General features: G+C 40.0%; 2 protein-coding genes across 2 annotated transcripts in view; one reads left to right on the top strand and one right to left on the bottom strand.

The window, feature by feature from the left end:
* LOC106812155 (copine-3-like) overlaps positions 1 to 9,752 on the bottom strand; it is a gene marked incomplete in the record, with an annotated part of 13,529 nt that extends 3,777 nt beyond the window's left edge. The window contains 10 exon segments of the mRNA XM_014815956.1: positions 173 to 232; positions 446 to 628; positions 2,318 to 2,407; positions 3,150 to 3,233; positions 3,639 to 3,713; positions 3,969 to 4,043; positions 4,289 to 4,468; positions 5,687 to 5,791; positions 7,766 to 7,856; positions 9,715 to 9,752. Of these exon segments, the coding sequence (XP_014671442.1) occupies positions 173 to 232; positions 446 to 628; positions 2,318 to 2,407; positions 3,150 to 3,233; positions 3,639 to 3,713; positions 3,969 to 4,043; positions 4,289 to 4,468; positions 5,687 to 5,791; positions 7,766 to 7,831 (918 nt within the window).
* Positions 9,753 to 10,056: 304 nt separating this feature from the next.
* LOC106812150 (pachytene checkpoint protein 2 homolog) lies at positions 10,057 to 16,380 on the top strand. The gene is made up of 12 exons (XM_014815945.1): positions 10,057 to 10,206; positions 11,437 to 11,549; positions 11,884 to 12,064; positions 12,475 to 12,660; positions 13,010 to 13,100; positions 13,275 to 13,411; positions 14,152 to 14,238; positions 14,614 to 14,720; positions 14,906 to 15,059; positions 15,233 to 15,354; positions 15,629 to 15,698; positions 16,018 to 16,380. Exons 2-12 carry the CDS (start codon positions 11,440 to 11,442, stop codon positions 16,114 to 16,116), a joined length of 1,344 nt encoding a protein of 447 aa, XP_014671431.1. The 5' UTR covers positions 10,057 to 10,206; positions 11,437 to 11,439; the 3' UTR covers positions 16,117 to 16,380.
* The last annotated feature ends 2,558 nt before the right edge of the window (positions 16,381 to 18,938 follow it).

The raw sequence follows: 18,938 nt of genomic DNA, 5'->3' as shown, positions 1-18,938 counted from the left end.
CTAACCCTAACCCTAACTCTAACCCTAACCATATCAGATAGTGACCAGGGTACGTTCTGGCAGTACCCTGGGAGACATAGACCCTCTCAGCGCTACTTACTTATAAACAATATATTTGTAGTTGTAAACTTGTAGGTTCTGTTTTATTATTTTTAAATTCAAAAAGACTTACCGTAAAATTCATCTGCAAGCCACCAAAAATGAAATCCAGGAAGGAGTACTCTCTTACTTTCTGAAAGATTAGGTGGAAACAGACTGTAAACAAAAACGCAAAGCAAATCTTGCTACGCATCTCAAATGCAAGAAAAATGTTCAACACCACATTGGTGATTACATTACATTACATTTGTAATAACTTGCTACCTATAAACCACATTCAAATTGTACTCTACAGATACTAGCTATCTGGAAGAATGACAGCTGCCTCAACCTCAAATGCTCATACCTGACAAGATGTAAGGTAGATGACACCAGAGTTCTTGTAGTTTCTCTTCTTCGCCTTCTTCTTCTCGTTGATGCATTCCCACTGCACCTGCTTCTGTGCGGCTTGCTCCATCTCTGCCGCTGTCGTTTTGAACTCTCCGATTAGGTCATGACTGCCATCATCATCGTAGTCGTGGCACAGTACCTGCAGAGAAAACCCAGCTATGTACAATCAAGAGCAGATAAAGAAGACCTTCTTTATCTGCTCTTGGTACAATCTATGAGACTGTGTTGGTCCTGATCACTGCAAAATATAGCTACAGAGACAGGTGATAAGCGTGCACACACACACACAACACCCACGTACGCACGCACACACACTTAAGCAGAATGTTCAAATATTTATGCAGTGATTGGCTGCACAAAAGGCATGTATGCGTTAACAAGAACAGCATGTTTTTTTTGTTTTTTTTTCCAGTGGTTGCAGTCAATTTCAATTACTTATAGTGTGTGAATTGATAGTTGTTCGCCACAATGGTAAAGGATCATCTGTGGGTAGCTTTATTTCAGAAACGGACAAGTTTTTTTTTTACCAATTTAGAATTGGTATCCTGCCACAATTTGGAGGAAAAGAGCATAACAAATTACTATCAATTAATTAAGTGTAGAAAATGTTTTGCACTTGTCAGTAATTTCCAGACGTTTCTGACCATTAGACACTACTTTCATTTTGTGTCCACAATTTTTTTTCAAGTTAAATGCTATGAGATTGAATTTATTTTATTATACATCCGTGGAAACAGAAGTAGATAATACGGAAGGAGTGTGACTTCAATAAACATGGGAAATTCGTTATTTATGAGCCTTAAAATACCTACGATTTACTACGCGTAACTCAACCAACTTGAGCTCAAATCGTACACAGTACATTCGCCTAGCATTGTGCGAAATCGTTTCCTCGTATACACCCACAATCCGGAGATAGACTAAAACGTATGACACGATTCTCCATTGTGTTGCCAGCAAACCGAATCCATAACCTGCCTAACTTGAAACAATAGGCAGCTACTAACGACTCCTGCGCACTCTTGTGCCCTCGGCGATGCGGTGTGGCTCGCTGGGAGATTGGACATCGACGCAACACTCGACAAGCTAATCTTTGACCTATTTACAGCTGGTATGCCCCCCACGCACGCACGCCCACCGCAATCAGCAGCAGCTCCAGCTCCAATCTCCCAGCGAGCCACACCGCATCGCCAAGGGCACAAGAGTGCGCAAGAGTCGTTAGTAGCTGCCTATTGTTTCAAGTTAGGCGGGTTATAAATTCGGTTTGCTGGCAACAGAATGGAGAATCGTGTCATACGTTTTAGTCTGTATCTCCGGATTGCGGGTGTATACGAGGAAACGATTTCGCACAATGCTAGACGAATGTACTGTGTACGATTTGAGCTCAAGTTGGTTGAGTTACGCGTAGTAAATCGTAGGTATAACTATTCTAAGGCTAGTAAATGACAAATTTCCCTTGTTTATTGAAGTCACACCCCTTCCCTATTATCTACTTCTGGTGGAATCAACTAGTCGAGTTGACAAGCCGAATGTAGTTGTTTGAGCTTGTCACCAGGTGGCAGTAGCTGATAAGAGCCAGAAATTTAATCTGGTGTTGGATTTATCATAAAATAAATTTACTCTTATTTTATCAGGAAATCTGATGAAGTTAATAATCTCAAATATATTAAATGGTGTTACAATATACTATGAAATAAGCATAGAGTAAAAATACAACCAACGGCAACAACGAAATAGTTTAGGGGCATTTTTCCCGCATCATGCTCTTTATACTTTGCAAACTCTTATGTGTAAATATAAACTTATTTAACGTGTGCACATCTCATACCTTTAAGGGCCTGTTTGGTTCTCCACTGCACAGTGTTGCCATATTTATCTGGAATTTCTTCCACGTGGGATGGAGAGTATTCTTGATAAACTGGAAAACACATCAAATATGTCAAATTCAGAAAGCAACATGCAGTCACGGGGTCATCATGGAAAAGTGATAATCCTGAGGCAACAAAATATAGCATTAGTCACAGGTTAAAGAACAAAGGTTACAGAATGTATAGTGATAGGCACAAAGCTACAGAATACAATTATAGTCACAGGGTTACAGAATGCAGTAATACATGGGCACAAAACACAGTAAAGTACATGGCATAATAAATTTAATGAATAATATATTCACATAATTTGGTAACACTACACAATTATGAACAGGTAATGGAACAGGAATTGGAAAACAGAATTTTGCTACAGTAACAAAATACAAATAAGTTTGTTACAGTCACAGTAATAATATTATTCAGTAACAGTAACCTGGTAGCTGAAACCTGTAAGTCACAGAATAATGAAACTGAACAACTAAATTGTTAAAAAAAGAGTCCTATAGACATATTCATTTGTTAATATTACATACTATTGTTTTTTCCTGTGGTAGGTAAGACACTCATTTATACAAGGAAAATGAATTTAAGTAGAGAGAGGATTGTGCACACAAGTCTCTTATAATATGGCAGGCACATTATCACCTCTGTCCGATGTACAGTGTGCCAATTTTCATCTGGAGACTGTTTTTGAATTTCCAGGAATGGATCAGATTTGCCAAAGAAATCCTGCCAAAAATTAAACAAATGTATAAATCAATGATGTACATGTAGATGTGTTTTACATACCTCAGTCCGATGTACAAGATCCCAACTTCCCCATGTAGTCTGCTTATAGAATTCTAAGAATGGATCAGACTTGCCAAAAAAGTCCTGGAAGCAGGAAAACCTCAAGATATACCCACACTACTCAGTGTCAATGTAATTAAAATAGGGATACTAATACGCACCATTAGAAACATGAGCACAAAAATAAAAACACATCAAAAGACATTTTAATCAACAAAAGCCAAATGATATAGGTTCACAAATAGTTTAGCCGCTAATCATATATACATTAGATTTACAATATAAGAATGTGAGAAGTGAACGCTGTTAGCATATGCCCTGTAAATGTATTTGTCACATTGTCATATGTGGATCATTCCACGTGATCAATACTTATTATCAAATAATCTATGTAATAAAATTATTCTAGAAGGCTCGGTGATTGCACTAATATAACTTCATACATATATCCAGTCTGTTAGCAAGTAATAGACATCAAATTATTCCAACCTTTTTGTCCAAATCTGTTGCACGAAAATGAAGAATCAGGCATTCTTTGCTAGCAGACATCTCTTCAGCTGACGCCTAGATGCAAAATAATGCAAAGACATTTTTCTTTGCTAATAAGAACATACCTTTTGAGAACTCACTAGATAGTATGTTACAAATTAGCTTAATATATTTTTTTTACTGTGGTTATCTCTAAATGTACACACAAGCAACTACCATGTAACAAATTCATTGGTTAAGCAATGTAGTTTTTTGGACATATCTAGTATTTAATAATCATACGTACAAAAGACATTGTATTGTCAATTTTATTTAACACAATTAACTTACAGTTATCTGCCCATTTCCAGCTTTCTGACCCTTCTCAAGTAGCAATTGTTTTGTATATGGAGTATTTGCTACAACCTAAAAGAAAAAAAAACATAAAATATACTAACATCACACATTCAATATATACACACAATATTACATACATATTATCATGCAGTAATTTATTCAATTTAGTTGCACCTTTGTTTACAACACATATCGTTATTATATTATACATTTTAGTAAACATTTGTCGTGAAACTAGATCACATGTAAATAGTAGTCATCTAAGAGAACATAGCTATTTCTTAAGAGTGGCTGTAAATTTGAAAGGAGCTAACCTGGGCAAGTGTACATTCCATTTGTCCAAGAAAGTCATCATCACTAACAGTAGCTGTAGTGTTATCGATATCGTACACAGCAAATCTCAGCTTCTGAACCTCCTCAAAGTAGTAGTCCACAAGGAAGGTTTTAGCGAACTGTGGTGACAGTGAATTCTGGATGTTCTCTGTCCGCCCAATCTGTACACAACCAGACGTGGCATGTTTACACACATAAACACAATACTCAACAAGTGTCGCAGAGCGTCAGCGCTCAACTGACGTGTACTGTAGCCTGGTATTCTTCTGATAAACTCACTGGCAACCGAATCAAGTGCGCCCTCCTGCCACCGCATTGATAGGCTTTGCTATACCGGTAGTACAGTAATAAAGATATAGCTGTGTAACTTTAATGACTTCGCTATATTAACGTTATCATGGATATGCGTCGAGCGCGAGCGTAGTGGTGGTGGTGGGGGGAGGGTGGGGAGTGGAGGGTAGATGGAGGGTGGGGGAGGGGCGGGTGGAGGGGACTTTAATAGCAAAAGCAGTTCAGTCCTTTGTTAACAGTCAACAAATCCATGTTTAACCCTCCTCTTGAGGGTCAAAAGGTTATCAGACACTTACTCTTCGCACGTCAGCGGAAAGTAGATTTCATGGTCCTTTCAATAAAGTGATAAAAATGGTAGGTCAGCGCTGAAAAAAACAAAAATTTTGCACTCGGTCCGTTAGACCATGTCCTCAGAAAATGTCTGATATCTGACCTTTCCCCCACTGCCCTTTGACCTGTGACCTCCAATTTCGCACTGGTGATGGGTTTCCTCCCCATCACACTATACATCAAATATTAAGAGCGTAGGTCGAGCCGTTGAGATTTGTGCCGCAATTCCGTATTTCCTCCTATACCTTAAGTTAAGGGGAAAATATTCCCCCTCCATTGACACATCTTGACCTTTAACCCTTGACCCCCAAATTCGACATCCCGAGTCCTTTTCGCGATCCCCCCCCCGACACACTAATGCGGCTCCCCCCCGACGTCTTGAATATCAAGATCGTACGTTGTGCAGTTAAGATTTGTGCCGTAACTGTTGACGCACGGACGGACGGACGAACAATCATGCGATTCTACAAGCTGCATCTGACTATGTTAGATGAGCTAAAAACAGTATAATATGATACTCATTGCATAAAACATAGTATTTGTACTTATATATTTTTGTTATCAGGCATTACCTTTTGTTTATAAACAGAAAAGATGAGCAAACATGGCTTCTGTGCTCCCATGACACCACACAACGGTGCTGTCCACCTGCTAAAGTTGCACTTTCAAATTTTTATTTTGCACAAGACTGGGAGCTACTATACCAGCAAACTAACACTTATTGCAATAAACAAGTCTCATTATGTTTTGCATCATACCTCTCGCCAGCTGCCCTGAACATTTTGGTACAAGCAACACATTGGGTCAGACTTCGATAATACATCCTTATCCAGTAAGTTCTGACACTTGACTCTTATTTCCACCTGAAGTCAAATAAATAACTTATCAACATAATTAAATGGGAGTGACAATGCAGGTAAGACTGTTATGTATCAACTATGAATCACAGCTCATCGGGAGAAGAGTTTGGCCATTGTGCAGCACAATAATAAATTCCTTGACCAACATCTCACTTTTACCACAAATGGAGTGCCAAGAAATTAGTGCAAGATTGTAGTGAAAATGCAGTTATGGTAACTACTTCTGTAAATAACATATTTATTCATAGTGGTTCCATGTATTAATTACCAAATTACATTCACAAACAAGTATTAGTTGGATTATTCTCTTGATATAACAATATAAATGTCCAATTTTAATTTTTTAAAGCAATACAAGTCTTGCCTTTGGTTGAATCAGCAATATTGTGGCATGACAGCAATTTGGAGGGACACCACGGCAAAAGCAGCCGGATACATACACAAAATTAAATTATGGGAAGGGGCGCAGATAAAACTCTCTATGACAATCACTGCAGTTTATCGCCATTGGATATCAGCCAGTTTTCTGAGGCACTATGACAAGTAAGGAAGGCAATTTTATATGAAGTCAGTGCTCTGGTGAAATACGAGCCTTCATAATACTGCTGCGGGCTTTGCCTGTGAAGAAAATCTGCTGTGATCGACTGGCCGCATAAGTTATTCTACACTTATAGTTTGTTTTGTGCTCAAAGTTCACTCTACATATGTGACCCGCTCCAGCAAAACCAGGATTAAGTAGGAAATTCTACAAATTGAGTTATGTGCATATCTGAATAGATCATTTAATTACCTTTAAAATGATATATAATATTTGGCTATATCTAAAGAATTGACCGTTCTACAGCAATTTGAAGATCGGAAACCGACTTATTCCGGAATATGCAGCTTTTGAGATTATCGGCTTATCCCAGTCGGGGATAAGCGGTCAGGGGCCGGTCTAAAGGGATTTCTTTTAAAATTAAAAATGACCATAATAATCTAGAGATATCTGAACCTATATATCCGGATTAAATATGCACTTAGGAACTTATTTTTGTAAAAATCTCATTTTTGTCCAGGTAGGTCATTTTCAGCATTAACGTGTGCGCGTGCTCATTACTCAAAACAATGACTTGCGACTTAGTCCGTATTATGCTGGAGCGGGTCACATATGACAAAAACACCAGAGATTCATTTAACATGTTGCTGCCAAAACGGTTTAAATGCTTCACATCAATTACTAGAAATGATGTGTCGGGAGTGCTGGCATTCGCATGTTTATGAATTGTTGTTGTGACTTAAATAAACACACCTCTGCAATATCGCATTAGTGGTCAATGACAATAAAAGCATAGCTGGATTCATAACCCTGGAGGCAGGGATTTGGAATTTAAGGTAGCAGGCAGCATCTTTGTTATCTACAGTGGTTAGTTTGCTACTTGCTATCAATGTAGGTGGCAACTACTTGCTGCAAGAAACTCCTAATAAACAAAACTAAAAAACTAACTTTACAGGGAATTTCAGTTGTAAATGATGGTCACTCGTTCAGGCTTTTTTTTTCAAATCACATTGAACCTAGATTACTGTCCATACTGAATTCAATGTGCAACTTAGGTAAAAGCAAGAGTGTCTTAGAGTGACTATATATATATTTACAATTACCAAATCAAGGAAATCAAACCAAGGTCAAACCAGCTCCCTTATGTATGGAAGCAATAGAGGGAGCACTCTGCCGGGGTGAAAGGAAGTAGAACTGCTAGAGTTTTCTCTGGGTAGGTAAGTTTGCTGTCTACTTTATTCTCTGGCAGCAAGCACTTGCTTGCCTGGCAAGAAAGTTCATTTCTAACACCGTTGGAGCTAACTGTGAGAACCACTATACCAGCAAACATATATGATACAATAACATTTGTGATAGGCTACTAGGTATAGGAATGCCCATTGCCCAATTCATATCAAGACATATTACGGGTTTAAAATGGAATTACATATATTAATTACCTTGGATACAGGAGCTGAGCTAAGGGCGCCTGGCCCAGCTTGCCCACTGAACACTCCATGAGACATGCTGCTTCTTTTGGTGATTCACTTTCTATTAAAAAAACACTTACTATGTATTTACCTGTATTTACCTATACAGCCACACATCAAGGGTTTGCATGGCTATCAAAGGGTTAGGCAGCTTGCGATTATATAAAACTCTGAGCTGTCCAATAGTGGACTAATTCGATTTTAAATGAGAGCACGTCCTTTGCCGCAATAACATGTTGGGGAAGGCTGTTCCAGCTGTCAATCATTCTCTGAGAGAAAATATGTTTACGTAGTTCAAGACGACTGCGCTTTTTGTACAGTTTCATGCTGTGACCTCTGATGGTGGACAGGACTGAGGGTGAAAAAAAATGTAGCCTGCATTTAACACATAACTTTTACACCATCTACTTAAAATGCCTTTGAATAACTACATTTGATTAGGTTACCATATAAACTCTTACTCCCATCTCATGATCTAGCTCTACTAACTCAGTAACTGTACTAACCTGGGCTCTGCCATAGGTGACAGAGCCAAGGACGGTTCCAAAAGCCACACTCGTGTGACGTGATATTGACATTATGACACGTGACAGATTTTGAGCCGAAACCTATTTGCCCATCTCTAATAGAAGTAGTTACTAGTGCTCATAGGGTCTATGTCCCCCAGGGTACTGCCGGAACGTACCCTGGTAACTATCTGATATGGTTAGGGTTAGTGTTAGGGTTAGGGAGTAGGCGTAGGCGACTCCCTAGACTCGTTAGTAGAGTAGGCAAGGTACGGTCCAGCATATTATTAGATAGTACCAGGGACCAGGGTACGTTCCAGTATACCGGACCGTACCCAGGGTAGGTACGTTCCGGCAGTAATGTAACATGTCTTTTGCATGTGTTACATGAAGTAGTCAGCGAGGCTATAGACTAGGGTTGTTTGGTGACCAGTTAGTCTGCGTAGACGCAGCGTCGCACATATTGGGCGACTACATTGATGTATTAGGGAGAATGGTAGACGTGGTTAGGTTAGACAGATTAGAGGGTCATTGTGAAATGGGGGGGTAGTACGCGGTCTGTGAGAACGGTTACATGTGCGGGCGGTATGTTTGCAGAAGTTTTGGGGGGTAATAGATAGGACAGAGATGTAGGAAGGGGATTCTGGTTCTGGTCGTGAGAGTGAGCACACATACGCGCGTGTGCGCGTGTCTGTCTCTTTGTGCGATGTGTCTACAGTGTGCAAGTTATTAAAGTTTATTCCGGTTACCACAACAAGTTTGGAGTCTTCTACTTCTGAGTTTGGCTTTATATCATCATTCCAATGTTACAGTACCCTGGGGGACATAGACCCTCTCAGCGTTACTAGTAGTACCACCGGCGCCACTACTACTAGTACTACAGTACTACTGAGAGTATAGGCACTTGAACGTACAACACAACGGTTCAAGGATAGAGAACATGGGTCCCAATAAAACCAATGTCATTTACATCAATATAAATATAATATTATATCAATATAATAGGTTAGGGTTATGGTTAGGGTTATGGTTAGGGTTAGGGTTAGGGTTAGGATTAGGGTTAGGATTAGGGTTAGGGTTAGGGTTAGGCACATTGGTTTTATTGGGACCCATGTTCTCTATCCTTGGGCCCAATACAACTGTAACTTGTATTACAACTACAATTACAAAGTAAAAGTTACAACAACTTGAACAAGTAGCCTACAACACTGTCAACAACAATCAACATTGTCATTGCATTGTTATTGCCATTGCATTGGCATTGGGATGTTATTACAAACTTTAAACGGCAGCACATCTACTATAAATCTAATAAGTATTTGGTAATACACGTGGAAGAACAGCTATTTAATGAACTACCCTGTGGCCATAGAACGGAATATTATATACCACATAATAATATGAATTACACACCCGCGAACAAAAACACAACAGGAAACGGTGATCGGTAGACTGGTACCCGTCCCTTCTCACAAGCTCGATATAGGCCTATATAAAGCTTGTAAGAAGGGACGGGCACAAGTCTACGGTGGTCGGGTTTGTCACATCCGGCTGCAGTCATTGATATTTCCTAAGGCGGGTAATTTTATACAAACAACCGAAGCATCAACACCATCAATATTAATCTATTGTCACTATTTATACAAATAATTAATTATGTAATACCTATTACACTGTTTCATTTACTTATACTTAATCAAGACTGAAAATTATAGATCCTGGAATTTTCCGGCCGTCTGTATTTCAAGCTACAGGCAATGTAATGGCGCTAATTTCGATGTAATGTTCGTGCTACAGACAGTATTCAGTAACAACAGTCAACACTTACAGACGAGAATTTGCAACAACATTCACCATAACACTTTTTACCAATCGTATAAACGCCGCTTACTCTAGTCTTCATTTGTAAGTTCAATCATTGAATGTAGTACACAGTATCCAGGAGTAGAAATTAACCTTTGCCTTTGGCTTTGAACAAGGGTGAAGGTACTTAGGTAGCTCTAGAGTCTAGTAACTATAGCCCGCGTACAGTTGCCGCAGGCTATGCGGCAACTGTACGCGGGCTATAGTTACTAAAGCTAGGGTGAAGGGAGTCCCAACGGCAACGGGATGGCATACTGAAATCCACTGGCAGTTCCAAATGATGGGGATTATGTATGCCAGTATGGGGAGTACGCAGCGTAGTGCAGAGAGTCAGCATTCGCGCTGACGTTAGGCTTTTCTTTTGCAGTGAGGAGTTGTTTACCGCAGATAGGAGAGTTATATTAGTGGTTCAATAAGATTTATTATACATTCTCTTTATTTTTACTGATTTGTTGGAACTGCCAGTTCTGAAAACATATCTAACAGCAGGCCCGTAGCCAGGGGGGTTCGGGGGGTTAGCACGAACCCCCCCCCCCGAGCAAAAAAACACCTTAGGTATGCACCAGATCGCTCCATTTTAGTGTAATAATTGCAAAATCTCCATGGTGTGGGAGGGGACACCCCCCTCCTACACCCTCCCCCTGCTTGGTCGCTATGCTCCCTCGCTCGGTCGCGTCGCGCCCTCACAAATTGCCAACATTTAAAAACGAACCCCCCCCCATATAAAGCTGGCTACGGGTCTGTAACAGTAACAATAACATTGACAAGCCCATTAATTCAATTTCTTAACCAAGTATTGAAGTACCATTGTGTAGACTGTACCATTGGGTAACACATTCAATTTCAAGATAGATATACTTTGAGCTCTCTCTCTCTCTCTAATGTTGATAACATAAAATAGCCTATCAGTTCAAAGTCTGTTCAATCCCTGCTTTGCTTGCCCAAACTAGGGATTTGCCTAATATCAAATTGGCAACATTCCAAATGCCACATCAGTAGAATTTGTTAATAATATTTAATAGTTACAATGTGACAAGTTATGTGTGACAAGTTTTGCCAAATCTGCAGATTGGGTGCCCCAAACTGCAGATGCACTGAAATTCCTAATTCGTTCAAGATTCCAAGTTTGGATACAGCACTGACACGCATTACAATTTATTGTGTACAGTATGGCTATAATTAGTACTGCACAATCAGGCTGTATGTGTGATTAATTAATGTCAAAACACATCTTTCGATGCATGACCATTTCTTGCAACATCATTTAAACAGATTATGGAACAAGGAGACTACTGCAGTACAAGACGTGATGAAAATTGCAATTGCAATTCCCCTCACACCTTCAAGCCTGTCATACATGTTGAAGTTTGCCGAAGCTTAAAATGGTAGGTCACATAACGCTTATAACTTACCATAGTATTGTACTAATATGTATTATTATAGCAGCTACAAGTCTAGCAGCACTGGTCCAGTGGATATTCTAACTAGGCATGTTCTGGTTAGTTGAAATTAGATCAAATTCAGTAAAAAGTTAATGTGTCTAGGAATTTTGCGTGACTGATATCGCTCAAACATTTCAGCTTTAAACTTGGTGTTTAAACACTGCGAGCCACATGACAATGACAAAATCCAATTTATGTAAATATATACAAAGGGGTTTGATCCGATCGCGACCTGGCCATGTCAGCTAGCCTAATCTACCTATTATTTCTGTTTCAGCGTAATTGAGGATTCCATTTTGAAGGAGAGAGTAATGATCCTGCTGCAGAATATTAAAACTATAACAGATGAGACCATCATACCATGTAAGGTGATCGAGCGTAGTGATCCTCTACTTGGCCAGAATGTGAACAGCATTTGCCTATACCACAGTGATGTGAATCATTATAGTGGGGACAAAGTAAGTAACTAATGTATGCTGTCACTTGTTATGTTTTGGTTGATTGAAGTCGCATTTTCATGTCTAAAATGTGTTTTATATGCCAATTGGTCTTCAACAGGTTTTTCTAACAATTCCATTTTTGCACAGTAATATTGTGGTTATCTATGGTCAATAGATTAAAAGCACTATGTGTGTGTGTGTGCGTGCGTATGTGTGTGCGTGCGTGCGTGCATGCGTGCGTGCTTCTGCGGGTGTGTACGTGTGTGTGCGGGCGTGCGTGCATGCGTCAGTGTGTGTTAAGAAGGTCTCTGTATATCGATGCAATCATGTAAAACAGTTTTTAACATTTTTTGTCATAAGTATCGTTTAGAATTACATAGTTGTATGCAGTGTATTCACTTGCTGTGCTGCATGATATTACCACATAGAGAGTGAGCATAGCATTGGAGAAAGCGCATCTAACTCTGCACATCTACTCGCTGTCTGATGGAGGACCAGTAACAGAAGAGCTGGATGATGAGGACCTCGCTGCAGCGAACAACTGGATACTGCCAGCTAGGGAATTTAATGGAATTTGGGAAAACCTTATCTTTGAATCTGACATTAAAGCGCAGGTAACATTTCTTGCTGCTCTTGGCTATCAATAGTACTGTTTAAAGATTTTAAACAGTGATATGTGTATATTTTTGTGACTGAGAAATGGTGATTCACACTGTATATTTTCACAACAAAAGTGTAAATGAGTTGTCGGTTTGTATGAAGGATATTAAACTGAAAGCTATGGCTCATTCTACGAAGGATTTTTATATGATAGCCATGGCACATTGTATAAAGGATATTTATATGATAATTGCTATGGCACATTGTTCAAAGGATATTTATATGAGAATCTTGGCATTGCATTTCTGAATGAGTCATTGTTATACATGGTCTTTGTTTATAATGTTTGTTTTCTCCTTTCAGTTGCTGAATTATGCATTGACCACACTCTTGTATTCAGACAAGCAAATAGATTCAAATATTATATCATGGAACAAGGTCATTCTTCTTCATGGTAATATGTTCTTTTTATATTGAATTTTATATTTTGTTAATTTGATAAATTGATATATAATTTTAGAATGTTCAATAAGTGCAAAATGTTTAGCAGTAAATATAATTTATATGCTTTCAATGCAGCATACTAATAAACATAATAGTATTGTGCTCTGGTTTTGTGTTGTGTTAGGACCTCCTGGTACTGGAAAAACTTCACTCTGCAAGGCACTTGCACACAAGCTCTGTATACTAATGTCTGACAGATATACCTATGGACAGCTTGTAGAAATCAACAGTCATAGTCTCTTTTCAAAATGGTTTTCAGAGGTATGTGTTATCACCAAAAAAGGGAACTTTTCTGCAATATATATATTACAGGTCCATAGTCCGTTATACGAAACCCTTGGGCTAGATGTGTTTCGGAGTTGAACATTTTTTGAATTTCAGAACAGTAGTGCAAGAAATGTATTGTATGTTATGGTAACATCCTAGCAGGGTCTGTGGCTGCACCTCATGCAAACACTTCTCATTCACACAAAAAGCTAAATTTATGCCATCCAGGTCTTGTTGTGCAGACGAGTGACGCTCCACAAAATAACTTGGTTTTCTGAGCTTTTTGAATTTCGAAATTCTAGATAAGTGATTGTGGACCTGTGTCGCATGTATGTAATTTATTAGATGGTTGTATATATAAGCAAAATCTAGAGCTTCATATTTTTATCGGCATACATAAATATCTTCCATGTTTTCCAAACCATAAGCACGTTAATCGTTAAGACATATAATTTAACACAGTGTGTTGTTAGATATGTATTTAAGCACCAAAAGACCATGTTATTGGACTGGATTAAAATATAGTATATCCATAGTACACTTGTCTGCAGCTACGCGCACATGAACCCACTCATGAACAGATAAAAGAATACAGTTTAAGCAGCAGGGCTTTTATTGTACTAGGCTCGACTATGTGCCTTTCTGTCTACTCAGTAAGACGCTGTATATTCTAATGTTTGTGATCAGTATTTTAACAATTTTGCTGTCTTTCAAATTTCAACTATCGATTTTAGAGTGGCAAGCTTGTGATGAAAATGTTTCGGAAGATTGAGGAATTTATCGAGGACCCCCGTGCACTGATCTGTGTGTTGATAGATGAGGTATGCTATCATTTCCAATTAATGTCTTTTAATAGTTGTGGATTTGTTAAATGTTATGTAGCTCAACCTTGAATCGAAATCTTAGATTTATCATGTTGGGAACTGTCTGCCAGTGCCGTCCAACTCACTGCAGTCATCATTATTGTGGGTCTCTACTGGAAGCTGTTATGGTGCTAGATATATGCCTTGGTTGTAAAGACTCGTATATTGCTTTCCCTAACTTTGTTTTTTAAGCCCTATGTTGCTGTAAGGTTGATTTACGAAGGCAAAACCTCTGTTCCTCATTTGAAATAAGGTACCCATAATAGGAGAGATTGATTGATTTGTGAGGAATCGTATGCAAAAAATAAATCATTGACGTATATTTTATACCAGGTGGAGAGCTTGACAGCGGCAAGGAAGGCAGCAATGTCAGGCACTGAGCCGTCAGACTCCATACGTGTCGTGAACGCTGTGCTTACTCAGATCGATCAGATAAAGAGGTGAGTGACTTGATTATGGTTGAACGCACCATATACATACAATCCTATTATCTTCTAGTTTCCTATTCTTATCTTCAACCATATCATTGTAGAATTGTGGTGATTATCATTTTTTCTTGTATTATGGAAAAATTTTATGAAGACGAAATGATATTGGCTGATTTGAATTGCAAAAAATCTTACAGGCACCCTAATGTGATTATCCTGACAACATCAAATGTGACCGGTGCCATAGACCTAGCATTTGTGGATCGGGCAGACATCAAGCAATATATCGGCCCTCCTTCACCCGCTGCAATCTACAAGATATTCACATCCTGCATTAGGGAATTAATGCGGGTTAGTGGCTGGCTGTGTACTGCTATGTGCAAAGAACAGTATAGTATATTGCCGTTTGGTCGTTGTTTCTGGGATAGAATAAAAGGGGTGATAAAATCATTGTTATCATTATGAAATCAGCACAAACATCATCAGCAACTTTACATGTGTACTTGTGTACATTGTACTTGTAGGCAGGTATAATCATTGCAGAGGATCTCTGGGATTATAGTGAGCTGCAAGAAGTGAATAAGGTCTCCAATATGGTGGCCTCACAGGCTGCTGCAATGAGCTTAGAACTGTTTGAAGCAGCCAAGTGAGTAATAATAAATGTATATATAAATCAAGAGCGATTTGTAAAATTTAATTTCATGTTTTTTCAGTCTGTGGGAAATATTCATTTATGTTTTAAAATGTACCAATAATTTAAAACTAGCATAAAGTTGAAAATGCTGAAATACTACATCTGTAATGTTTAGTGTATAAAATAACAAATATAAATGGTCAGCTTTTCAAAATCATTTTTCTATACATTCTTAATTTTGAAAAGTATACACGACTAATATTATCTTGCTTTATTCTGCTGTCAGGAAGAGTGAGGGTCTAAGTGGGAGAGCATTAAGGAAGTTACCCTTCATAGCCCACAGCCTTTATATACAGGTAATGCATGTAAATCCAGCTGGGGTGCTAAAATGTATAGCTATATGAACTACTTGTACACCAGTTGCAATATAGATTTTGATAGTTTCGTGCAATTTAATACAACTTAATTGATATTATTTACTTAATTACATACTTTATATCCCTAATGTCAGTGCTTCACACTTCACAAGAACACTGTCGGTGTTCTTTTCCAAACGAGACATGTTTCTGTTTTGCAATAGTCATTTTGTTATTTTAACTAGGAACTAACATTCTTGACTAAATGACAACCGCTCTGTGAAAGCATACAGTTCTGTATTTACTCATCTCCATCCAGGTCCCCCAGGTTGACTTGCGCACGTTTGTCTCCGCAATTGGCAGAGCAATAGAGAAGCAGCTAGAGGAAAGAGACCACCTTGAACGAGAGGCAGTTTGATATGAGCGATCTTTGGGAGGTGATGAGTGTGAGAGCGGGTTGTTAGCATGCAGATAAGCCACGTACAGGATCATGTCAGTGACTTAATCAAAGATAGGGCTTCACTGGCACGTTCCATGTTATATGCTCATTGTCATAGGGCTGGGTACCAAGCAATTCAAGCAGCTTTTGGTATAGCTTTATCATGAATGGTGAACTAAAGTAATCTGTGTTACACAATTATCACTACCAATAAATATTAATATTAGATTGTTCAAGTTGTAATAATGTGTTCTCATATTATATATATATGGTACATTATAAGCATCCATGGTAAGCTAAACACGTGGAACATGATAGATCACACTACAGATCAACCAATCAAAATGGTTACGTCAGTCTTGGGCAAGTGCTAAATATGGTCATAGTAATTTACACCATTTGCATTTTAATCAGGGATGAGATTGGATAATTTAATTTTCAGCTGAAATTTTAATTAGCAATGGGAGGACCGTAGGTCATCGCCATGCAAGGGGGGTCCGGGGGCATGCTCCCCCGAAATTTTTTTAAAAGAATGGTGCAATTTGGTGCATTCTAAGCTATTCTGAACACATAGGAGACTCTTGAATCACCTTTTCAAGTTGTCAAAAGGAACAAACGAACTAGGAAATCAGGGGGCTGACAATAGGGCAAATTTTTTATTAAATGTCTAGACATGTATTATGATTATGTATAAATTACATTGTGATTATGACATTAATGTATTAATAAATGACATCGTGTATAAACGACAATAAATGACATAATGACATCATGTTTATGGTAATAAATGCATGTATTGAATGATATTATGTAATAAATGACTAGACATGTATTAAAATGCTCAGATTGAGACGGGGATACTTGGGTGAGTATTGTTGCGACCAAAAACCGTTGCAGATATATTGCAATACGAACAAAACCGAGCAATATTTTCCAATACGTATTGGGAAGTGTTTATATCCAATGCATGATTTAGTAACAATTTGATTGGGTTTAATATCATCATATATTGTATATATGGACATGATTTACATTTCTCATAGTTTTTCTTGAGAAAAAAGCACGGCAATCGTTTTCCAGCTGACAGCGAGCCAGCCTCTGTGCCGCTAACAATGTACCCGCAGCTGTCTGAATACCCTGGAGTTTGTCTATATTAGGCGCGGTAACAGTGAGATAATTTGTATTTTGCTCCGTGGTTTGTGTTAACCAAATCAGATTGTAATCGCGTGCGAGAAGGAGCGTCCGAGAGAAGGCGTGTGAGAAGGAGGAGGGAGGAGAAGGGGAAGGTGGTGGAGAGGGGGAGAAGCTGGTGGAGAAGGAGGAGAGGGAGCCAGCTGGTGGAGGGAGGTGGTGGAGAAGGAGAAGGCGGTGGAGAAGGTGGCAGGGAGATGCCTTCTCTCTGGCAGCCAACCTTCCCTCCCTTCGTCGCACCCAAACCTCACCAACCAAACCTTCTCCACCAACACTCCTTTTTCTCCACGCAGCTTCCTCCCTTCTTCCCTTCTTCCATCGTCACAGCCAGCTTCTCCCCTCCTCCTTCTCCACACAAGCTTCTCCCCTCCTGCCTTCTCCACGACCTTTTCCCTTCTCCCCTTCCTCCTCCACCACACGTTCTCCTCCCTTCTCCACTAGCTTCTCCCCCTCCCTCACCACCTTCTCCCCTTCTCCCTTCCTTCTCCACGCAGCGTCTCCCTCCTGTCGTTCCTCCGACCACCTCTCCCTTCTCCCCTTCCCTCCTTCTGCACACCCGAGCTCTTACCCTCCTCGTTCTCTCCACACACTTCTCCTTCTCCCCTTCGCTCCTCCTCCACCCAGCATGCTCCCCTCATCCCTCTCCCGCAACCCAGCTTCTCCCCCTCCTCCACCACCTCTCACTTCTCCCCCTCCTCCTTGCTCCACAGCTTCTCCCTCGCTTCTCTCACCGCGATTACATCTGATTGGGCTTATAACACAACACGTGATAAAATTATGCAAATTAATCTGCCTGTACCGGCCTGAATATAGAACAAACCGGAATGACCCTCGTCGGAAGGCCACTGACGTAGCTGGAATACACAATACCCCTGCTGCATAAGATTGGCATAATACTGGATAGCTGAAACAAAACTGAACTGTCGAAATCAGTGGTGCTCGGCTTTCGAGCTTGTATCGCGCCGAGCGCGCGGGCACCAGGTGAGCATAGGCTATTATATATGACCTGCCTAGTTTGCCGTGCTCATCGCCCCGTCTGCTCGCACGTCTGCCACCACTATGCCGCGCAGTAAGTACCGCGGCAGTGCGCTCTATGCAGTTTGGTTCTTACCAGTAATACTGTATGCGTCGTGGCAGCATTGTGCTTTATCGTATATAATACACGCCGCGCCACGACCCGGCCGCGGCGCCGCGGCGCGCCGGCCGGACCGGACGCGGCCCGCCAGTGCATAATTTTCGGAGCCGCATAAATATAGACAATAAAGCAAGTGTCAAGGTAATTTATTTTCTTGTTATACACCGTATGCGTAAATATCGATATCCGGAAAGTTGTTAATCGCGATATATCGAGTTTCAAATATATTGCAATATACCGATATACCGGTATAAATCTTACACCCGCTACGGGATACCTAGAGAAGGCGTTGCCAGAAAGGAGGTGGTTGATCCCAAGCGGCTATAAGCGCAGATCTTGCGCGCAGTGCCGCCGGGGCAAGGCGCACGCGACCGCGGGAATGTCTACGACAGGTATGCAGCGCTGGCAGCTGATGATCCGTGCGCCGAATGAATTGGGCGCGGCGCACGGATCCATACTGCCAGCGAACAGTCCG

Source organism: Priapulus caudatus, unplaced genomic scaffold (genome assembly GCF_000485595.1).
Source record: "Priapulus caudatus unplaced genomic scaffold, Priapulus_caudatus-5.0.1 Scaffold613, whole genome shotgun sequence".
NCBI lineage: Eukaryota > Metazoa > Priapulida > Priapulimorpha > Priapulimorphida > Priapulidae > Priapulus > Priapulus caudatus.
This window is presented reverse-complemented; position numbering and strand designations above follow the sequence as displayed.